General features: G+C 35.8%; 4 protein-coding genes and 1 long non-coding RNA gene across 5 annotated transcripts; 3 read left to right on the forward strand and 2 right to left on the reverse strand.

Annotated features, from left to right (window-relative positions):
- The first annotated feature begins 977 nt into the window (after positions 1–977).
- LOC125867054 (uncharacterized) lies at positions 978–3,917 on the forward strand. Its single transcript, XR_007446601.1, has 3 exons — positions 978–1,115; positions 1,550–1,626; positions 3,670–3,917. It is a non-coding gene; the product is annotated as an uncharacterized LOC125867054 (long non-coding RNA).
- Positions 3,918–6,122: 2,205 nt separating this feature from the next.
- LOC125868810 (uncharacterized) lies at positions 6,123–7,445 on the reverse strand. Its single transcript, XM_049549362.1, has one exon. It carries the CDS (start codon positions 7,443–7,445, stop codon positions 6,123–6,125), a length of 1,323 nt encoding a protein of 440 aa, XP_049405319.1.
- Positions 7,446–12,883: 5,438 nt separating this feature from the next.
- LOC125867043 (30S ribosomal protein S13, chloroplastic) lies at positions 12,884–15,879 on the forward strand. The gene is made up of 3 exons (XM_049547465.1): positions 12,884–13,098; positions 13,489–13,713; positions 15,584–15,879. The coding sequence occupies exons 1-3, from the start codon at positions 12,985–12,987 to the stop codon at positions 15,749–15,751; spliced, it is 507 nt and encodes a 168-aa protein (XP_049403422.1). The 5' UTR covers positions 12,884–12,984; the 3' UTR covers positions 15,752–15,879.
- A 1,899-nt stretch (positions 15,880–17,778) lies between these two features.
- Positions 17,779–24,151, reverse strand: LOC125867037 (uncharacterized). The gene is made up of 3 exons (XM_049547460.1): positions 23,410–24,151; positions 22,459–22,746; positions 17,779–18,361 (listed from the first exon to the last, which is right to left on the reverse strand). The coding sequence occupies exons 1-2, from the start codon at positions 24,078–24,080 to the stop codon at positions 22,485–22,487; spliced, it is 933 nt and encodes a 310-aa protein (XP_049403417.1). The 5' UTR covers positions 24,081–24,151; the 3' UTR covers positions 17,779–18,361; positions 22,459–22,484.
- Positions 18,001–22,369, forward strand: LOC125867027 (probable serine/threonine-protein kinase PBL28). The gene is made up of 7 exons (XM_049547448.1): positions 18,001–18,165; positions 18,314–18,501; positions 18,685–18,883; positions 18,962–19,125; positions 19,667–19,771; positions 21,105–21,227; positions 21,339–22,369. Exons 1-7 carry the CDS (start codon positions 18,096–18,098, stop codon positions 21,573–21,575), a joined length of 1,086 nt encoding a protein of 361 aa, XP_049403405.1. The 5' UTR covers positions 18,001–18,095; the 3' UTR covers positions 21,576–22,369.
- Positions 24,152–24,307: the final 156 nt, after the last annotated feature.

A 24,307-nucleotide genomic window follows, 5' to 3' on the forward strand; every position in this document is an offset into this window, starting at 1 on the left:
TTTGAAAAATTAGAATAAGCTTAGGGCTTGGAGAAGAGAGAAAGGAAGAAAGAACGGGAGAAGAAGTCAAGAATTCGTCAAGATCATCCAAGCGGTTCGAGTGAATTCGTCGGGGGTGATCCCTACAAGGTATGTGAGATCTTTAGTGATGGGTTAGTTCACCCACACACCAACTTGTTTCAATTCAACGATTTTGGGTTGTTTACATGTTAAAAAGTGAAGCTTTTGAAGGACATCGTTAAGTTCTTGATTGGTTGTGTTGTTGAAGTTTCTTGTTGATTTGATTTGTGTTTTCGAGTGAATTTTCGAGTTAAATCTGTTGTAATGTTGAGGGTTCTATTGATCCTAAGTGTTTGGGGAAAGAACCATGGAAGCTAAGAGAGTTTAGAGATGAAAAACGGAGAAGAAAAATCGTCAAAAACCTGGGGAAGGGGGTGGGGCGTCGCGCTAGCCAGCACACCCCAAAAGGGGCTCTGAAGTTCACCCAGCCCCAGTAGCTTCTCTGATGTTTGAGGGCTGGCGCCCCGCTCCTCTCAGAGCGCTAGGGACGTCAGTTCTTGTAATGACTTAAAAAGTTGACTTTGGTCAACCTTTTTGGAAGACGTGCTCAGATTAAAATTCTGACAGCTAGGTTAGCTTCGGAATATTGATTTTGGTCTAGAACGACCTTTGTTCACTTCCCGAGGCTTTAGATGGCAGTTGTGGAATCTGGTTCAAAATGATACTGCGTGTGGGACCCACTTTTCGTCGAAGCGAGCTCCAAATGGAAATTCTGCCTTCACCGTTGAGTCCGAAATGTCGTTTCCAATCAAATTCCATATAAGGTTTGTATTTTTCCGACTCCGAACGAGTCCGAAACATCGAAATTTAAGTTTGAAGGGTTGTAAAATTTTGACGCGGTGGTGACGTGGCAGAGCCACGTGACGACACGTGGCAGAGGTGGAAATTTCCAGATTTTAAGAACGAATTCGTCCAATTTTTTTTTGTTCAACTTCAACTTGAGATTAATCCTTCATTTTGAGTCCAAATTAAGTGATTCAAAAGGCAAACTTCAAGAGAATTTCGAGGGGAATCTAGCGGTGATCTCGAAAACTCGAGGGGAGGCTTCGTTTGAGGTAAGAAATCAATTTTAGCCACTGCCAGTGTGATTTCCGGATGGTTTTGTTATTGAATTTTGAAATGTGAGATCTTGATCATCGTAAGTCCGTTTTAAGTCATTCTTGGGGCTAACTTGTAGAGTTTTTCGCAAGGATCGTCGTGGTATAATCTGTTTGGGTTGAAAGGGTCTCGTTTTTCCGGAAATTGATGATGAAAGGGCTGTCCTTTTTAATTATTGTGGCTGATTTGCGGTGTTGTGGGCATCTGTTTGTGCTAAAATTTTGGGATATTAGTTTAGTAAGGTAGTTGGGACGTTTCCACGGATTCGATTTTGAGATTCTAAGTGTGGGCCCCACAATCCCGTTTTAGACCCGATTTTGGGTCCGTCTCCGAAAAATATAATTTTAGTGTCAATATATTCGTAATGACGAGGTGATTAACCTTTTGTTAGTGGGGAAGCATTTGGAGACCGTTCGGAGAGGAAAAGATCCGGTACCGTGAGTTGGAGCACGCGTGATCGGCTTTCAGGTAGGCTATGGTTTTCTCTCGTGAGATTGAGCATGTTTAGGCAATTGTTTATTGATTTGCTTGAGTATGGAGGGGTTCGGGTGTCGAGCATGCTAAATTTCTATAATTCCTGCCTTAGACCTTATTTCGGGAAAGTGTTGGATTATGACAGCATGTCTCTTGATATTATTGAATAGCCATATCTGGTGGTGTATATGATAATATTGATTTGAAGTATGTTTGGCCTTAGTCTAGGCTTAGACTAGTGTTGCCATAGACTTGCGAGATTTCGGATGTCGTTGGGCAGTAGAACTTTTTCCGACGTCGTTTCGGACGGTTAGCTCCTTGTAGACTGATATAGCAGACTTGAGTCTGATAGTCGGTAACTCAGCTTATGACCTTGTATCCATAATGCCCTGCTTTTATATCGGCTACAAATACCCGGTTAAAGTCCGTGGTCTAGCTTACTCATTATTGGATACTTCCTCGGCGATTTGGGGTATATGAGGGTCGGACTAAAAGGATTATTTATGGTAATCGGTTTGGTGATATTTCCCGCGACGGATGGTTGGATATTGATTCTTAGCTACAGTACCCGGTTAGAGTCCGTGGTCCAGCTTACTTTTTCCAGGCTTAGCTACAGTACCCGGTTCGAGTCCGTGGTCCAGCTTACCTGTGATCTGGTTTCAGCTACAGTACCCGGTTAGAGTCCGTGGTCCAGCTCATTTATGTCCAGGTTTAGCTACAGTACCCGGTTCGAGTCCGTGGTCCAGCTTACCTGTGATCTGGTTTCAGCTACAGTACCCGGTTAGAGTCCGTGGTCCAGCTCATTTATGTCCAGGCTTAGCTACAGTACCCGGTTCGAGTCCGTGGTCCAGCTTACCTGTGATCTGGTTTCAGCTACAGTACCCGGTTAGAGTCCGTGGTCCAGCTCATTTATGTCCAGGCTTAGCTACAGTACCCGGTTCGAGTCCGTGGTCCAGCTTACCTGTGATCTGGTTTCAGCTACAGTACCCGGTTAGAGTCCGTGGTCCAGCTCATTTATGTCCAGGCTTAGCTACAGTACCCGGTTCGAGTCCGTGGTCCAGCTTACCTGTGATCTGGTTTCAGCTACAGTACCCGGTTAGAGTCCGTGGTCCAGCTCATTTATGTCCAGGCTTAGCTACAGTACCCGGTTCGAGTCCGTGGTCCAGCTTACCTGTGATCTGGTTTCAGCTACAGTACCCGGTTAGAGTCCGTGGTCCAGCTCATTTATGTCCAGGCTTAGCTACAGTACCCGGTTCGAGTCCGTGGTCCAGCTTACCTGTGATCTGGTTTCAGCTACAGTACCCGGTTAGAGTCCGTGGTCCAGCTCATTTATGTCCAGGCTTAGCTACAGTACCCGGTTCGAGTCCGTGGTCCAGCTTACCTGTGATCTGATTTTGGCTACAGCACCCGGTTCGAGTCCGTGGTCCAGCCCACCCGTGCCCGACCTTTGGCTACAGCACCCGGTTCGAGTCCGTGGTCCAGCCCATATAGGTTGACTCATTAGCTATAGTACCCGGTTCGAGTCCGTGGTCCAGCTTGCACGTGGTGTATTCCCAATTCCTCACTAAAGCTTCAGTTTAGTCTTGATTACTCTCATCTGCAGGTTGAGGTTTTGGAGGTTGGAGAGATTCCGGTTAAAGTCCGGGACGTAATGAGATCTTGGAATATGATTGGGAATGGTTCAGTTACAAGTCCGGAAATTGGTAATATTGTGATAGACCTTCTAGCTCCATTATTTTACTTCAACTGTCGGTCCATCTGCCGGGCTTATGGGGGTCCGTGCAGGTGGTTTCTTTTATTGTGCACGAGCGTACCCGTCGGGTTTATGGGAGCCCGGCGGAGTTAGTTAGATTGCTTGTCTTTGTTGCCTGTACGCTCGTGTACATACCCCCCATTTACTACTCTTTGCACTTGATGTGACCCTTTATTTGCATTTCAGTTTACTTTTGCTTATCTTGCTCAGTCGGCCGATGATGCCTACTGGGTACCTGTTGTTTTGGTACTCATGCTACGCTCTGCATCTATTTTGTGATGCAGGTCCGAGCACTAGTAGCCAGCGTTGATCTAGCTTGGAGTAGACTTATCCGGAGACGGGGGTGAGCACACGGCGTTTTGTACTATTTCAGTCTCCATCTGTATATATAGACTTGTCTTTTTCCTTTCGAGACAGTCCAGTCTCTGTTGTCCGGTTTTAGGACTTGTACTCATTTTGTAGTAGCTCTGTACTAGTGACTTCCAGGTTCTGGGAGGGATCTTTATTTGTATATATGTTTTTGGTTTGTGTCCGCCTGTTTATATTGTTATTTGCCTACTCTTGTTTAATTTCTACCCTCAGACCCATTACTTGTTGTTCCGGGTTACGGGTTGGCTTACCTGCTGGCGGGTTATAGTAGGTGCCATCATGACTCGATAAATCGGGTCGTGACAGTTCTCCCCATTCGTTCCCCACCTTTTCGTTCTTGTTCCTTAGCAATGTACCTATGTTTCTAAGTTGATTTCAACACTCTAAGGTACATCTAAACACCATGAAATCATCCATAAACATGAGATCATGAACCTTGAATCCATAATTCAATTCAAGGAAAGTTAGGATCAAAGTCAAAGAAGTTAAGAGTCAAGTCTAGAAGTTAAGAAGCAAGTCAAAGCAAAGTTTGTTAAAATTTTCAAGAGTCTTTAATAATGTTTTAAATTCATTTTAAGACACGAGTTTTCAAGTTAAGCAAAGAGTAAAGAGTTGAGTTCATTTCTCAAAAAACTATAAGGGAACTAAGTATTCCCAAAGAGTTTATAAATGTTTCACATTTGAGCAAGAAAAGGGAACATCGATTCCAAAAGAGTTTTTAAGCTAAGTTTTGAGTAATTATCTCAAACCAAAGAAAGAAGATTGTTTTTAAAACATATGAGCTAAGTATATTTTTGGGAGTAGTATTGAGCACCGATATGGGGATGCGAGTTCATATTAACTCAGGTCTCCATAAACCATGTAGCCATCATGGGTAGTAAATGATCATACTTTTTAGATGACTCCTTAAGATGTTTTTAGCATAGACTACTGGATCCACTAAGTTAAGTGTTCTATATGACGGCAAAGTATAGGACAGTTCTGGCAGCGTGAGCAAGACGTTGTATTACCACTTAGGCTCATAATGGTGGTTGTCGGTTAGAGAATCTCCCACAGAAACTATATTATTTTATTATATGAGTAAAGTTGAGTTTGTTACTGCATTTCCTTTAATGATCTAGGTTACTTTTATTGATTTATAAAGCTTTTCATATATTGCATGTGTTCATTGCTTTATTTTTTAGTTAAGTTATTCATGAGTTGAGAAGAGCCAAGGTAAGTGTTTCTTTCAGAATCCTTTCAAGCCTATGTATTGTTTAGCATTCCAACTCGCATACTCGTACATTCAATGTACTGATGCCAGTTGGCCTGCATCGTCTTATGATGCAAACACATGTAACCAAGATCAGCATCCATCGTCTCGTTGATCCAGCTTGAGCATTCAGAGTTTGTTGGTGAGTGTTGACACCCAACTTTAGACCTCCACAATTTAAATTAATCATCGAGCTTCTCAAACTTCAAACAATTTGAAATAATTAGTTTTTATAAAGTTCAAAATATTTTCAAGTTACTTTTAATTAATTTTATTGTTTTTATAATTTTTAGGCAATATATATATATTTCATAATTACGTATATAATTAATATATCTTATGATTACTCGAAAATCGTCTCAAAAAAAAAAGATTTTAGTTTTACTTAAATATTCGGTTAATTAGTTTAGTTACATAATACTCCCTCTGTCCCAATTTATATGACTCACTTTCCTTTTTAGTCAGTCCCAAAAAGAATGGCACATTTCCTTATTTGGTAAATATTTAATGACATTATCCCTATTTTACCCTTCTTGAATCTCATTATTTCAATAGTTGCACTCTTTTAATTTAAAGAAAAAGTTATTAAAATGCAATAAAGTACAACTATTTTTCTCCTTTTACTGATAGTCAACAGTACTTTAACCCTTTTTTCAATACTTTGTCATAACCTATTCTTCTTTTCACCACTTTATCATATTCTTTCTTTTACACTATTGATAGAATTGTGAAGTACTCCATGTGAATGTAAATTTATTTTTATTTTTAAAAATTAAAGAATGTACGATCAAAAGTTGTCCTAACTTTAAAATTTTTTTGATGAATGTTTCTTCATTTTTCTGTAGTTAAGATTTACAATAAAAATAAAATGAAAATTTTCAAATATAAACTTCAAGAAGTAAAATTTTCTTACATTTACCAAAATGAAAATTTTACTTCAACATGTTGAATTTACAATGTCCCAACAAAACTTTAAACTATTCCAAAAGTAAATTACACTTTGCAAGATTTTAACATAAACATTAAACTATCCAAAAATTAAATTAAATTTGCAAAGTTCTAATATAAACATCAAAATGTACAAAAACACAAGTTGTTTAAATACTTGTAATCTCATCACTGTTGAAGTAGAGTTAAAACTTGATTAACAACATCAACATCACAACGAACTTGAAGTGGGAGATCATTTTCTCTTTCGAGTCTTTCTTTGTTCATATGAGGCACTTTGTAGTTATTGCCACCACTATCTTTCATCACCTCATTCATACAACATTGCAAAGTCAAAAATACATGATTGAGTCGTTTTATTTTCATTTCATTGAATGATTTTTCAACAACCTCCACTAATTCATCAACATTTGAAGGAGCATTTTGATATTGAAGAGATTGAATTGCTCTAAAAAATCCAAGGTCCAAAACGTTAAGATCAGGACTATTAGGGGGTTGAAAGCATAACTTAATATCAAATCCATCTCGTTGAGCGGCTTCCATGAATTCCAAATCATTAACACCAATATGTGGTCTTGCATTATCTTGTTGGATGAAAATGGGTGCACTTGACGTTGAAGCTGGCCATTTTGATCGAATGGCTGGAAGAACTTTCTCTATCAAACAAGCTCTTGTGATATCTTTAGTCACCGATAAAATCGATTTTGTTTCGATAGTTCTTGCTGTTCGATTTTTGCTATTCCGTTTGGCTGGTTCCTTAACTACAAACGGAAAAATTCCTATTTTTCCCGAAAATAACTCAACTCCATTAACGTCAAATCTAGGACGTGTAACAGCTGCCATAAACATAACTTTTGTGATAAAAGTTTTACTTTTGCAAGAACGATACGGATTAGACTCTTCTTCTTCGAGAATAAGGTAATACCTTTCAGATTTTTTCGATAAGTAAAACCATTTTTCATCGATATGGATATAATTAAACATGTCTATAAACATGGGATTTGAGTGAAGTGTACTCTGATCAATCATTGAGAGGCAAAATCGAAGTCTCGCCTTTTTGTTTTCTTCGATTAAATGTGGTTTGATGGCGTTGGTGTGTGGCCTAATTGCACCTTCTTTCACACGTCGAAAAACTGTTGATTTTGCCATATTTATTGCAAAAGAAAGAGATCGAATATTTGTTCGACGACATAGTGGAATTTCTTTGAATTGGTTGATATCGACTTGTATGCGTTTTCTCCCAACTCTGCCTCCAAGATTAGTAGAAACATTTAACATGTCACCATTAGCAACACATAATCTAGCTTGTCTCCAAATACGATCAATGGTACTTCTTGATGTGTTGAACAAAATATTTGCTTCCTTTACAGAACCATGTTTAAGTTTTCCATTCTTACTTTCTTTCAAAAGCCACTCCGCAATTGCTCGACGGTTGTTCAGATTCAATCGCCTTTTTGTGGTAATTGGATCTTCTGAAAATTCAACACTCATTTTAAGATCACTGATTGGAAAAAATGTAAAAGGAAGAATTGAAAAATTAAAGATGAAATATCTCTACTTATATGGAGTCCATTAGATAATATTTTAAAATTTGGCAAAAAAATTGGCGCTAGAAACTGAAAATTTTAATCTTTTCCCACATTTTTTTTATGTTATCAATTTTTTGAAACTATAATTAAAATCATGGAAAAAAAGTACTTTTACCTGCAATGGCAAAAACTTAATCATTTTGGAGTCTTTCTTCTTCATTGAAAGATTAAGGGAGAGATACTGGAGAATGGAGAGTGGAGAAGAAAGAAGAGAGAGAAAAAAATATATTGGACTCTTTTGGATTTGTATTAATGACTGATGTGACATTAACTTATGAGAGAGAAAAGTCATAAACTTTTCTATTCAAAGTCAGATATAGTTTTTTTTTATTTAACAATTTAGATTTATTAATAAGGGTATTTTTGGAACATTGTAGGGTCTTTCCATTTTTCTTAAAGTTTGTGTCAAATCAAAGTACATCATATAAAATGGGACGAAGGGAGTAGTTTATATTTTTGGAAATAATTAGTTTATAATTGAGTTAATTATTTTATTTCGTTAAGATTAAAAAGCTTATTAATTAATTTATATTAATTCATTTTATTTAGTTATTAGCCAAATTCTCTACACCCATTTGGGACAAAACCATTTTGGGCCCTTTTATTTTGCAATTTCCAGCATGCAACTTAACCCACTAGAAGCCCAATTCAACATTTTAGAAGCCCAATTCTTTCTTACTTAACCCAACCCACATTCATACAATACAACAACAGCCTATACAACAACAATAAAACCAATGACCCCAAGACCAAAAAAAAAAGACACCAGCAAATACCAATACAGTACTGACCCGACCCCCTGTACGTCATCTTCTTCTTCTTCGACACGAACCCGAGCCCATAAGCACGGCAAGACCAGCGAATCCAGCAGCGACCCGATCCAGTTCTCGCGTCCCTCTCCCTCTCTCCTCTCGACGTGTTCTCTCCGTACAAGGACCGTTGCCGAATTTTCCAGGTGTCGAAATCTCCTATCTCTTTCGTCCTTGCTCTTCAAATCGAGCGTCTAAGATCGTTTTTCCGTTGAGAATAGGGACGAAATCGAGTCAGCAACCTTTATCTCTTAGGAATTTTGAATTTTGAATAAAAAATCCATCTGAAATTCCCTCCCAATTCCCCCTTATTTCAGTCCATATCTCCCTTTATAAAAACCCTTTTTCAGCTTCATTGAAAAAGGGATTTTTTTTGGGGAAAAGTTAGAAAGAAATTTTGGGGAGAAAATTGACAAGAAATAGTATAAATAACTCTTCCAAAGCTGTAAGAATCGTCCAAAAAAAATAATAATAATATATATTTAGATACATATTTCCTCTTCTCGTTCTTTGTGAGTTGCGAGGGTATTAGTCGGGTTTCTCAAAGTTCCCGCTCGTGGTGCTGAAGCATCTTATAGATCGTTGTCCCGGAACGCTGCTCCGAAAAAGGTAACAATACCTCCTTTATAGTATGTTCTTATCGTTTATATTCCGAAATGGTGTTTCCAATGTCTCGGAGGTTTGTGTTGTTCATGTTGGTCATTGAATTCTTGATATCCTGATTTCTTGTGTATGTGACCCTTTAGCGATTCCCCCGTCTAATAGTAGTATGTTTTCGATTCTTACTTTCTCATGCTTAGCTTCGCTGCTCCTCTGTGTTTATCTCGAGGTTATTTTTTCTCCCCCCTTATCTTGAGTTTACTTGCTAAAATGTCATTGAATACACATGTTGTGTTTCTCGTGGTCTCTTGGCATCTAGAGTTTCTTTGTTTTTGCTACTGTGATGTTGGTTTTCTTTTTATTCTTTGTTTTAAAAAAAAATGGAATAAAATAAGACAAAGCAGAATCTCGGGAGTCATCTAATATGGAGCTGAAAGTTGTATGCTTCCAGCATGCTTTGGTTGTTTCCTAAGTCATATTCACGTGTTCAAAATATTCTCATATACGTGTGCTAGATTATTGCCTTTGTTTGAGTACACCTTTGATGTATAGGTTGGGTTTGGCATGATTTTTCACGTAGTAATTCTGTTTTGTGCAAGATGTGATCCTTTGTGATTTATATTTTTATATATCTGCCGAGATTACTTCCAATCCCTATGAGTTTGGTCATTCATGTTCAGCTCGGTATAATTTTGCATTAATCTTAGTCCAATGTGTTAATTATTTTGATTCATGGTATATAGTTAATTAGTTTTCTCTTAACATGCATGTATTTGTTGGATTGTTCCTTACTGGCACACTTTTCTCTTGTATCAAAAATATGTGCAAAGCTGGTTATGTTCTCATAGTTGTTTCCTATGCAAAATCACGTGAGAACTAGTTGTTTCTTAATCATCTAAGATTTGTTAACTCTTTGCTGACTAGTGTTACTTTGTTTTGTTTATTGTGAGCAACTATGGAGGATTCATTTGGGGCTAGATCATCTTCTTGCATCATTAAATGGGCCATTTAGGCCCGAAGCGCATCACTCTTTTCATTATCGAGTTCAGAATTGGAAAGCAAATATTCGAATTTCGAATGGAAAGCAGTATACAAGGCTGAAAAATCAAAGTTACAGGGCTAGGAAGTCAAAAACGGAATGGTGTACAAGCCAATATACACTGCGATACACCGTTGTATACGTTGATATACATGGAAAAAACACAGATATGCAGGTTCAAAAAATAAAAGGCAGGTTGCAAGGGTCAAAATGGACTGCATACATTCAGTATTCAGTCCGATATACACAAAAATAGATCGAAATACGGCCTATATACATCGATATACATTTTTTGTATACACAGGTCCTTGGTGCGAAAATGGGCCTAAAGTCCAACAGATTTGGCCCAAATTCGGGCATCCTCTTATTATTGCCACTATTTATTTGTTCGTATTAACTCTCTAACCCTTTTTATGTGATTTGGTTTTAATTTAATTAATTCCCCAAAAGATGAACATTCTTTATGTTAGTTTATTTTAATACCATTCATTTTTTATCAACTCTCATGCTTTTATTGATATTTAGTCAAAACTTTATATTTTGTTTTCAATTCATTCAAAATAGTTTCATGCTTTAATTAATCCTATCGGTTCAAGTTATTTTTTAAAAATGATTCAAAAAGATAAATTCTAATTAATCTAGTCTTTTTATTCTATTCACTTGCATAATAATTCAATTGTTTCACTTTGGATACTCTTCTATAAAAAAATAAAACGTGTCATTTATTTAACTATTTTTCTCAAAGTTAAACAAACATCGTAAATCATCATTCTTATGTTGAAACATTTTTTTTCTTCTTTTCCTAAAAAACTAGTCAAAGTCATTTAGTCAAATCGCCGGTCAACCGCAAGTTAGCGGGCATTCCGAGGGCCTAACACCTTCTCAGAATGTACATTGAACTTCGAACCCTTTTTATTTTGAATTGATTTTAATCTGTTTGAGTCTTTTGAAAATCTTAAGTTTTTTTTTCTTGATTTTTATAAAAAAAAAAATTAAGTGGCGACTCTGTTCTTTTGGAAATTCAATTTCTCTTAAACCATAGGTTTAATCGATTTTCCGAAAACTCAGTCATTTTTCTTTTAATATATTTTCCTAGTAAAACAATGAACCTCCTTGCATTTCGGAGGACTCCTTCATTTGCTTTCTACTTTAGTTCATTAGGATGTTGTGGGGTCTGTCCCAACATCCCTCTCAGTTATTTTAGAGGCTTCATAGACAGTCAGTTATTAGTTCTTTAGTCTTCTCATTTTATATTATGTTAAAGACTTGGGTGGCCATTTTGGCCAAGTTGAATGTTTAATTCTTCTAACATTCTAAGTTATATTATTGAGCTATTTGAGTAAGTTCCTTTGATTATTGTAATCATGCTTAGAGTCTTCCGCTAAGTTCAGAAAGCCAGGCCAAGGGTTCGCTTGAGACCAGCAATGGTCTTCGAGTGCCAGTCCCACCCAGGGTGTAGGCTCGGGGCGTGACACAGAGTTTAAAAAAGAGTAAAAAAACTTTTAAATTTATGATTTTAAACTATCAATATGTTGAATATATCAAAATATCATTTAATCTTGTGATCTTAAATATATTATGTGAAAAAATATAATTAAAAAATTGTCAAAAAAGAAAAAAAATATTTTTCTAAAACGGATGAAAAGAAAAAGTAACACAAACAAATTGAAACAACGTGACCAGAAAGAGCAGAGTTCGAATTATGACATTTTAGTTATTACAAATTAAAGGGCTAATTTCAAATATATACAATAAAGTATCTAGTTTACAATAAATATAACCATGTGTTTATTTACATAAAAAAGTCAAAAGTCGCAAAAAGCATACACTGACTATACAACATAGCTTGCCAAAAATCATAGAAAGTATACAGTTGCTATACAATATATCTCACCTACACATGAGTTATACACTGACTATATGTTATGATACACTAAAAAAATTGAGTATAGTTTAACTAAATATGAAGTATACACTGACTATATGTTATGATACACTCAAAAAATTGAATATAGTTTAACTATATATAAAGTATACAGTGACTATATGTTATGATATACTAAAAGTATACACTAACTATTTAATCTCGATGAACTCAAAAATCATCTCTAAACAATCTCAAAATTTAGATATGAAATCCTCTTGACGTTTTGAGTCTTTTACTATATAATTCACTCAAAACGATTCACATTTACTGTACGTTAAATTTAAAGAAGAAAAAATAACGACATGGAACAAGAAGATGGAGGAGGAGGAGGAAGAGGTAGGAAGAAGGAAAAGGAGTCATTCAGGGGTGGAACCACCCCTCTGTTAGGGTGTTCATCCGAACCCCTTCGGCGGAAAATATTACTATTTATATATGGTTAAAATTATTTTTTTATATATATATAGTAGATGTCGAACCCCCTCGGTTAGTTCATGTGTCTAGTTCTTCAAATTTTAAACCCCCTTATTAAAAATCCTAGCAACGCCACTGGAGTCATTAATGGCGAAATTGAAAAGATGAAAAAGGTTAGAAGCCATTAATAATGAAATGGGAAGGAGGAACAACAAGGTTTTGACCAATTTCAGTAATTTTGAAATTTTGGCTAAATTTTTGGTTAAGCAAATGGCCGAAGGACTATGTTGCATAATTAGTTCGTAAAAAACTGGATGTGGCTTAGTGATCCATAAAGTCTCAAGTTCAAATTAGTAAGTAGATACAAACAAAACCTAGGAACTTTGATAGACAAAGTTAGTTGGTAGGAGGTGATAGACATCTCGTGAAATTAGTCGAGGTGTATAAAAACTAGCTCGAATACCATAAAATTAATTCCTTTTTTTTTTAAAAAAAAAACTCATAACAAAACCGGGGCTCCATATTAGCAAACCATGTAGAAAACAAGAACTCCATTCCCTATCCAGTTTTCCCCAAAGGATAAGAAAATAAGCCAGGAAAAGGCTCTATCTTCTTCCTTCTCCTTTCGTTTCTTCATCAATCAAGAATTTCAACAATGGCGCAAACTCTAGCAACTCCTGTACTACCTTCCCTCTCCCTTATCTGCAACACATCTTCCATCTCCAAGCACAGTTCCCTCTCTTTTTCCACTCCCACATCTTTTCCAAAGGTACACTTCACTCCCTTCTCTTTTCTTGAAATTTGCAGTAACCAAACGTGGGGTTTGCTGAAGTTTACATTTTTTGAGTAGGAATTGGGATGGGGTTTGTCTTTTCTTGCAATTTTCTAAGTAACCAAACATGGGGTTTGCTAAAGATTACATTTTTTTTCTTACATTTTTCGAGTAGGAATTGGAATGAGTTTCGTCTTTTCTTAATTTTTTTTCAGTAACCCAACATGATTTTTTTGCTAAAGTTTTCGTTTTTTGAGCTGGGGGATTGAATTGGGGTTGCTTAATTTTCATATTTTTGGACTTTCTTGAGTTGGAATTGAATTTGGTTTGCTGAATTTTCCATTTTTCTGATTGTTTTGAGTTTGAACTGGAATGAGTTTTGTGTAGACTGGAGGTTTGGTTATAAAGTGTGTGCGTGTGGGAGGAGTGGAGGTTCCAAACAACAAAAGGGTTGAGTTCTCTCTGCAATACATTCATGGAATTGGCCGCACCGCTGCACGCCAGATTCTGGTAGACCTTCAAATGGAGAACAAAGTGATGAAAGACATGTCGGAAGAGGAGCTTATCACTCTTCGTGAAGAAGTCTCTAAGTACATGATTGAAGGAGACCTTGTGAGTTTCCTTGCTCTAATTTATACATTTTATGTTTGTTTTCGTTCCAGTGTGTATATGCTTATTGAAACTTATATGCTTAGGTAATTTGATTTGGATTTCTAGTTCATGTAATTTTGCTGTGATTGCTGTTTATTTTAGCTCTATAGTTTAACTTGTTGTCATTATGCCATTTGGGGTTCTAAGAAATTTAATTCATTTTGTCTCAAGATAGGAATTGAACCAAAAAAATAGTTTCACTTGAGGGGTATCTTAAATCAATGTTTGGTCCAACTTTTACATGGAAAAAAGCATAGTTGAGCTGAGAACGATGTCTTAAGTTAGTTTCTATCAGATCATGTACTTTAGTAATCTTGCTTTTAATTGGAAGAGTACATTCTTTTGATTTTGACTAGAGTTTCTTGATAATTCATACCTATTAGTTTTACCAACTTTTTCATGGAGTCTGAACTTTGCTTCGAGGGGAAATACATTTCTTAGACTAAATTTTGGATTCCAAATTTTAAACTAGTATGTTGTTTTTGGAGCAGGAAAGCATATTAACCAACATTTTTGGAGGGAAATGACCAATAATCCTACTAAAAGGGAAAAAGGTAGCATTTTGTAGGGAAATGTACTAATTCTGCCAAAAGGAAAAACAAGGTAGCATTGTAGGGAACTGTCTATTTATAACTTTGTGTTAACTCAGTTAGAGGATGGCTCAACTCAATCTTCATGCTCCATAACTTCAACCAAATATAGACTTTCTGTAATCTTTTGTAAAGACACTAATCGACAACAGAATTAGTAACAGATAGATGCCCAATGACTTGCTTTTTTATTGTCCAATTGTTTTTGGATTTTCCTCGAGCGGTTTTTCGTGGCTCTTGCTTTGGTTTAGTTCATCTGAGAATGCCTCCGTTGATTTAACAGAAGAATATAAATTGAAGTCTAAAACTAAAATAAAAAAATGTCATGTACTTGAACTTTTCTCAAGGCGAATTTTAGTGCTTGGTTTTCAGTTAGTAGAGACATTACTCAGTAGTAGCAGTTACCTTCCTAGAGGGTCAGTCTTTAAAAGGTGTTCTTGCTAAGCTACAATTCTGGTCTCTCTATCTGTTATATGTATTTTTTATTAACTTACCCAAAAAATTGAGGAAGGACGGTTGTAGAATCAAAATTGTTTTTCGCAGGGTGGGGGGTGGGGGATTGGGGTTTGCAGTATCTCATTCTTTTTCTTTTTTTACAGATATTTGTTTGTATGTCAATTAGTGGAAACTTTTCGTCCTCTATCTATTTGTGCATCATTTGGCCATCTTCTTTGGTTGAAATAGTAGAAATCGTTCAGGGACATACTTTACGTGACTTGATTTTGGTGTCTTTATATAAATGTAATGCATACTCTTTCCTTTTCAATTTGTTTGTCGTATTTTCCTTTTTAGTCCATTTTAAAAAGTATGCCTCTTTCTTTTTTATTTTGACAACTCTTTAGTTTCAACTTTTCATATGGCATGTTTAAGACCACACGATCAAAGGGCATTTTAGTACATTCTACATATCTTTAGTTTAAAATCAGAAGATCCAAAAGCCTTCTTTACTTTCTTAAACTTTGTATCAAGTCAAAACCGGACAAACAAATCGAAACGAAGGGAGTATTTGTTAGGTGGGTATGTAGGATCATGGCTTCTATATGCATCATAGCCTTATCCCAAATTAAACAATTCTTATAGAAAAGCAGTTCTTATGGAAATGCATCACAGAAAGAAATCGGTAGCTTGTTTTTAGCAATTGGCAATGTCGATTGAGATTATTGTGTATAAGGTTGTTTGTTTGATTGATGCTTCCTATTTGAAATGGGAAAATGATTATATACTTGTGGTGTTGGCATCAGAGGAGATTCAATGCTCTTGCCATTAGGAGGTTGAAGGAGATTCAGTGCTATAGAGGAGTAAGGCACATCCAAGGATTGCCTTGCAGAGGACAGCGAACAAAGAACAATTGCCGTACTTTGAAGGGCAAGAAAGTTGCAATTGCAGGGAAGAAGAAGGCACCTCGTTAAATCAAGATCAATTTTTCATTTCTTTTGGTAACTAACTTGTAAAAGTTATACCCTATATTCCTATGGCAAACTGTGCATTTGTTTGTTACGAACAGTATTTCCATTGAAATCATTTTTCTACATTTCAAGATACGAGTTTCTCAAGAAAGAGTGTTGATGCTTATATTTTGGTTCTTGAGTGAGATGACACATGAAATAAGCATAATCTCTTTCTCAAATCTTGTTAAATGTGTTTTCATGTGGAGTAATTGCGAATTTACGTCATTCTGACTAGATGATTTGGTTGACAGAAGAAAGGTTTGTTAAGTAACGTATGGTGTCATAATAATTGTTGTTGATGTAACGACCTATGAAGTGCAGTCCCTATCTATGAGCCTTGGTTGAAGCTTCAAGTTCAGTCATGTGTTTGGGTCAAGTATTTGCATTAGTGTGATACCAAAGTTCTACAATTTGAGTCATAGCATTGTTAACTGATGTAATGACCCGTTAGATCATTTTGAGAACTAAATAAAAGCATAGAGTTTGTGGCACCTTTTTATCAAACGAGATCTAGCTTGCCTTTAGCTCACATGCATGAGCATGAAAGTTAAGTCCCACCCCTTTAGTACACAAGAAGGTTCACCTTTCTCAATGTTTCTTGAAGGCTATGACTTCTTTTTTTCACAATAGTGATGTTCAGATTGATTTATACGTATTTCACTATTTTACTATGTACTTGCTACCTCACACTAGCATTGATTGATGATGGTGTAGTCTGTATCATATTCAATATTGTCACGACCCCAGAAGAACTCTCTAAGTTATCCTTTCTAAGGTTTCTGGAAGATTGTGCATTTAACTTGAAGAAAATCTTTGGTAGAGTTTTTCATTTTCAAGATGAGAGTCCCTAAGAGCCCTCTTAAGTTATCCTTTAACAAACAGATTGCTCACCAATAAATGATATATTGGTATTTCCTGCACCCCCATTTTTTTATTTTTTGGTTTTGAACGAGAGTTTTGGTGTAACTAGTAAAGTTGTTGCCATGTAACTAGGAGGTCACGACTTTAAACTAACAAACGTGAATAGTTTAGGGAGATTTTGATGTATCAACTCTTGCAAAATCGAGTTAGAATTAATGTTTCGATTTTTACAATTGAGACAACCTTTATCCATTCTAAGTACATTAAACTAAAACTGAAAAAAAAGAATATACCAAACATTCCAAAGTTTTGCAACCATTTTGTTCGTAATATTTTCATTTCATACCGTCAATAAATACTAATATTTCACCAGCCGTAACTATAAGAATAAAAACATACCAACAATACAAAATATGGATTTATAAACACTCAAAATTTAAGTGTTACATCAATAAAACAGTAAAAACCAAAATTTTCAGGCAATTTTTTTTTTTAGAAATCCAAGAAAATGACATTCCAACAAGAGCATTTTGCAATTTAAAGAGATTGTTATGTTAAATTTGCAGCTCCTCTTTCCTTTTCAAGGCATACACCCACCCACCCCACTTCTCATTTGAAGGTAAGCAACTTGTTATTCCATCTCTTGCTTTTCTTATCCTTCAAGTGATAAGCCTTAGGTTGTTGGGTGATAGCAGTGCTTACACTGTTTGGATGGTTGTTACGTATTGTTTTATAATGTATCGTACTGTATTTTGTTAACAAATACAACGTTTGGAGAGACTATACCCTTTTCCGTTGCTACATAATGTTACATATCAACTATTTGAAGGACAAACCTACAAGAAAAATAACGTACATGGAAGAACTACTACTACAAAAAAAAAAAATAGTGTAAAAGATAAAATAAGATTATTAAATAATAAGTAAAAGACAAAATGAAGAGAAAAAGAGGTAACGACGCGGTCACGCCAAATAGACCATTGGACAAAATGAAACTTTTCTTTGTTACCTAATGATGAATTAAACGATACAATACAATAAAATTTAAGTAACAATCAAAACAAACTTTGTATTTAAACTAACAACAAAACGGAATACAATAGGTAATAACAACCATCCAAACAAGCTGTTAGAATGTCAAGTACTTGTCATAAGCTAACTTCTCATTTGCTTTGTACATACTCCAACAGGATTCTCAAACAACTCTATCTATCTCCTCTTTCCAATATATTTCTATATCTATTTTTTCTTTCTTCTTCTTTCTCCTTCAGATGGTTGTGTTTGAATGCCTAATTATTCTGTAGTTTTCGAGTTGTTTTGTTTTTTTTATCATTAATTTCTCTACAACTTATTCTTTTCTCCATCAAAGTTTACTGTCTTATCAAATGTAATACATCATTGAACACACAAGCAAGCATCTGAATCTATTGAAAGAACAGTAATCATGCCTTTTGGTTTGGTGTCAGTGTGGAACAAACGTAGGAGAAGCAAGTCTGAGGATATGCTAAATCCTTGTATGTTTCAGCCTTGTTGTATCCTTCCCCTTCTTAATATAGCAGCAATGTTTATCATGCTATTGTGATTGCCTGTGCTGCATCATATTACTTCACAGAGTTGCATATAGCCTCTGCATGTTATAAAATCCAACATGATTGTTTTCAGGGATATATAAACCTGTAGAATATTGGCAAATCGAAGACCAGAATCCACCTGCAGCAAAGAGACGCCATGGATCATCAGTTTTCACACTCAAAGAAATGGAGGAGGCAACAAATTCCTTTAGTGATGACAATCTACTTGGAAAAGGAGGGTTCGGTCGAGTTTATAAGGGCACACTTCGGTCTGGAGAGGTAAGACAAACAAGTTAAAGGAGAGAATTTCACATTGGTCGTTTATTTTCTTCGTGTTTCACTTGAGAAAGTTATAACAAATTAGATGATTAAACCCTCATGTGTGTCTCATCTAGTGTAACACTGGAAACTTGAGAAAGCAGATCAACTAATATAGACTTTGATTGTTTTGCCAATTGAAAGATTGTAGCAATCAAGAAAATGGATCTACCTTCATTCAAGGAAGCAGAAGGCGAGCGTGAGTTTCGTGTGGAAGTCGATATTTTGAGCAGACTGGATCATCCTAATCTGGTATCACTAATAGGCTATTGTGCAGATGGAAAGCACAGATTTCTAGTCTATGAGTATATGCACAAGGGGAACCTTCAAGATCATTTAAATGGTTGGTTTATGAGCTGAAGTTTCCTGATTCGAACACTCTTACCTATTGATGCCTAACTATGTCTCACTGAAACTGCAGGGATTTCAGAGGTGAAGATGGATTGGCCCTTAAGGCTAAAGGTAGCTATTGGGGCAGCAAGAGGACTTGCATATCTGCATTCAAGTTCAGCTGTTGGAATTCCTATAATTCATAGGGACTTCAAATCCACCAATATTCTTTTGAACACTAGTTATGATGCAAAGGTACTCCAACATTTCATCCATTCTAATTTTCTTCATATTTCTGATAGGAGGGGATCTCTTCATAGAACTAAGGGTGTGTGTGGTATGAAGGAAAAAAAATTGGAAATGTTTTTTTGGAAAATAAGTGGTTTTCTTACTTATTTTCTGGTGTTTGGTTCGTAAGAAGAAAATATTGTTTCAAGAGCATTTAGATATAATATGGGAAAAATACTAAGACAACAAACCCGAAAAATACTATAATAGGGAGTCGGGTCCCAAGTCGAGGCCAAGGTCAGGGCCAAAAATCAGGTTCCAAGTCGAGGTTGGGAGTTAGGCCTTGAGTAGTATCCCGGGTTGGGGTTGGGGTTGGGTTAGGGTCAGGTGGTGAGGTTGAAGGAGAGTTTTGGAATATTTTCCTTGGTTTATATAGGGAGGTCATTTTGTCAAGTTGGAAAACATTTAAGTCAGCCAAACATGAGAAAATTGGAAACATTTTCCGAAAAATGTTTTCCTTCATACCAAACACACCCTAATAGATAATCAATACTCATCTGCTGCACAGATATCAGATTTTGGACTTGCAAAGTTGATGCCAGAGGGGCAGCAATCATGTGTGACATCTAGGGTACTTGGTACTTTCGGCTATTTTGACCCTGAATATACACTGGTGAGTTGCTTGCATATCAAATCTATGTCTGAAGTTTCTATAAAGTTGGATATCATATTTATTTAGTACTATTGATTTTCTTCATTACAACAAACAAACAATGTACTCTCTCTATGAGCAAAGAAAAAAGGAAACAAGCAAAACAAAGCCATAACACAAGAATGATGAAGAGAGTAAGAAACTAAAAAAATAATCCAAAGTGTTACTACACAAAAGCAAGATGCAAACTACAAAATGAGAGAATAATTAGTAATCTGAAACAGAATACATTAGGTAGTGGCTGCTGACTAACAATACTTCTCCTAAGCACACAAGAAAACGTTACGAAAAAAAGGAGTATACAGGAATAAGCTTATCAGGGAAAGGAATACAAGAAACCACATACATAATTCATCTTCCTTTTAAATATGTATAGTGCTCTTTGTTCTTCTAGCTTTCTTTTCTCTTAGAATTAAAAGTGGCATGCAAAAGAGTTGGTCTTAATGTTTGGTTCATTATTCAAGGAGAAATCTACTATGTGGTTATGTTGTTTCCTTGTATCTTCTTAACTAATAAAGAAATTCAAGAGAAAAAGCAGTTTCACGTTCAGAATAGATCTTCAATCAAACTGAAACCATCCTATCTTATAAGATGAAAATGTAGCTAATTTCATGTTTATCAAAACTTAATCCATCAGGAAAACGTAATACAAGATATGTTCCATTCCAATGCCAACAGAACTGCAAGCTTGAGTAAATCCGACTTCAGTGAGGGAAATTGCCTTTATCTAAGTTAGTCAACATTTCAGACAGGCTAATACTGACATATCAACTATTAAGCTTTTTTCTCCAATTACACCTTACTGTAGTGAAGACATTTTAAGACAAATGTTCACCCCCAAATTGAGAAACTAAACTAACAAAAGGAGGAGATTATGAATTGATATAGTCCTAATTATTTGACTTGCTTTATAGATATGGAGCAATCGAACCCACACTCCAATCCCTTATTCACTTAAGAGTGATGAACATTTTCAATAAATGCTGATGCTAAATGTCAATTTAGATAATGATCAATGCCCTTCCTCTACTTTCTACGGTAAATACACACAAATATGCATTGGTCAGCCTTTTTTTCTTCTTCTATCAAAACAAATAATATTAACGTTCTACCTGCTAGAAGGAATTACGACTAGTTTTACTTGAATTCTGTCGCAAACATGTGAATGAATGTCAAGAAATTTCTTTCCTCATTCTTTATTCTTTTGATATAAATATTGTATTGATAGAAGAAAAAAGTTATTCCTCATCAACATTTCTTTCAGAAAAACCTTGCTAATACTATTTTCGAACAGACCGGAAAACTCACTTTACAAAGTGATGTTTATGCATTTGGTGTTGTTATGCTGGAGCTTTTAACCGGACGCAGGGCTGTGGATCTCACTCTTGGACCAAGTGATCAGAATTTAGTACTACAGGTAACGACCAAAAAAATAATCCTAGCATCATATAGGAAAAGTGTTCAAAAAATGAAATATCTTCGGAAATTTTTTCACTATTTGACATCCACTTCTTTGAGGATACCGCAGGTGAGACATATATTGAATGATAAGAAGAAGCTGCGTAAGGTGATTGACCCTGAGATTAGCAGGAGCTCATACACAATGGAGTCTATCACCATGTTTGCTAACCTAGCATCTCGCTGTGTGAGAACCGACAGTAGCGAAAGGCCCTCAATGGTAGACTGCATCAAAGAACTTCAGCTGATCCTCCACACGAATACGAAAGGGCTAAGTATGACTATGCATACATTCAGAATGATCTAAGACCTTCTCAGATTGACATGGATGACACAAAATCTGATCAATATGCGCCAAGAAGGATTCTTCCAATTCAGAATTTGCAATATCAGCTGAGAGTTTCAAGTGTACATTGGAAAGAGCAATGAGGATGGTAGGATATAGTAAGTTGTCAAAGTAATAAAAGAACACAACCCAGAATCAAGCAGAAGATCTCAAGTTTTCTTAATAATTTAATAATAGCCTGGACGAGTCTGAGTAAAACAAGGAGGTATTAAAGATTAGGAAGACAGTATTCTCATGAATGTCTTCTATTATTTTCCTGGCAAGCCCACTTCTTCTCAAACACGTTAGTGCAGAGATTTGATTATGTACACATTTGTTTGCCAATTAATAGAATCAATGGTGAGAATTTCTGGTCAAATGAACTCAATTTTATCAGAAAATTACTTGAGTTTCCTGTTAAAATATGTAGTTATGTATAACATTCATAATGTTTCATCCTCACATATCAGAGAATGAAAACTAAGACTTCACTTGGCTGATTTGCTTTTAAAATAGATATATTTAAGTTTGTCATACTCCCTGGAAAAGTTAACCTCTGATGATACTACATACACGCATAGAACGCTGAAGACAGCTATCACCCCGGTGTAAAAACAGACACATTCTTGTTAAAATTAAGGAAGATAAAGGAGTAATGATTCATTAGTTCATCACAGATACAATAGTAAAGGTTAATATAAGTTTCAGCTCCAATTCAGGTTATAAAAAGGAAAACAAAAGCTAAATCAAGTTTGATTATGTACATGTACAAACAACGCAGAACAATAGACTACAGATAGATCCCAGAGAACAAAAATTTCATGTAAAGAGATGAAAAAGGGCTTGACCATGGAAAATAATGTACCTCAAAAGTTGTCTATGTTTACATATTCACGTGTCCACTGAAGTGTATTCATCAACTTCAAAAAGGCTTTCTGAATCTGGAAGGACTTTGCACATCAAGTGCTTGCGTCGCTGCAACGTCAACAAGATAAAAATGTTGTCTGTCTCAACAATGGTATATCCTGCTTTTCTATACATGTTGAGTGGAGCAGTATCAATCATTCGACAGTGCAAGTAAACCTCTCTAGAAGAACTCATTTGAGAAATTAGTTCCTCGCTTGCTTTCAACAGATGCCAACCTATGCCCCTTCTGTAAAATGATAATAACAAATACCGAAACTCAATACTAGTCCATCATCCATATACTCTTCCAATAAGAATGACATTACATTCATCAACTTTTCCTATGCAAGTATATGTCAAAAGTTCAAACAGAAAAAGACATTGGGAAGGGGACATATACAGCCAGAGAATGATCTCTTGCGAATCCATGTAAACTCTTGAATCACTTCTACGCTCTCAAGGCATATATTTGACAAGTTAATGACACACATATATATAGACACACACACACACAAAAACATATACATGCATATCTAACAAGTCAACCACAACCAATTAGTTGAATAGTACAACAGAGTCAGATTTGGCGTTATACCTTACCTCGTGTCTTTTACAACCAACTTGATTAACTAATTTTCCCCATCATCAATATGTTGATTGAGATAGAGAACTGATAATATATCAGTTGAGAATTAACACAAGAAACAAAGTACTCCCTCCGTTTCAATTTATTTCTCTGCTTTTGGCTTGGCACAGAGTTTATGAAAGTAAAGAAAACTTTTGAATCTTGTGATCTTAAAAATGTCTAAAAAGGGGGAAAGAGACATTCTTTTGGAACAGACTAAAAAAGATAGTAATATAAACAAATTGAAACGGAGAGAGTACTAAGAAAGAAGCAGTTAAACTACACCTCCTAAGCAGCTTATCTACTGTCATATTGCAAATGTATGGAGAGTTCTTGGGAGGTGTAGGTGTGGGAGGATTAGCATTAGCACCCCTTTTGTCAAAACACACTTCCACAGTTCCAGCCAATTGCAAATCTGCATCTTCTCCATTTTCTCTATAGAATCCAAGAAGTGTAGCAGTATGGGGCATCAGTGCTCTTCTCTCAATCATATATTGCTTCACTAAATATGCCAAGAATTTCACATACCCTTTAGGCATGAACATGGACTCAGCAAAAGACTCAGCCAACAACCAAACAGTAACATCCATCTCTTCTTCCCTCATCACACGAACCCACAATGACCCAGATTCCAATTCTTGAAAATACCTATATTTCCCTAAAGATTCAAGCTTTGCAAGTTCTTGATTTGTGAGAAATCTACCTGTTTGAAGTGGGGTTTGGAGGACTGATGATGGTGATGTTGAGGAAGAAGATGAAGAAGATTGGGAAGTTGAAAGTGGGATAATCAGATTTGAAGTTCGTGATTTTGATGAGATTACAAAAGGGAATGTATATTTTGGGGTAAAGATTGAAGCTTTATGTGAATTGAAGCTAGTATTATGGTGAAAATGATGACGGTAGTTGTGGTGAGATTGAGGGTCTAATGAAAATGATAAAGAAATTGCAGTAGCCATTGAAGAAGAAGAAGGGAGACTATAGGAAAATTGCTTGGCTGAACTGAAAGTTTGGATGTGGCAAAAGGGGAATTTGTGCCTTAAGATTTGGCTAAAGAAATGGACAGTGTCTGATAATTAAAATTAAGATATGTAGAAAGTCAAAAAAATGAGTGTATTTTAAATTTTTATAAATTAGTTAGTCTTTTTTTGCAGAGTTGCAATTTGTTTGTTTGAATCTGAGTGAT

Source organism: Solanum stenotomum, chromosome 6 (assembly GCF_019186545.1).
Source record: "Solanum stenotomum isolate F172 chromosome 6, ASM1918654v1, whole genome shotgun sequence".
Classification (NCBI taxonomy): Eukaryota; Viridiplantae; Streptophyta; class Magnoliopsida; order Solanales; family Solanaceae; genus Solanum; species Solanum stenotomum.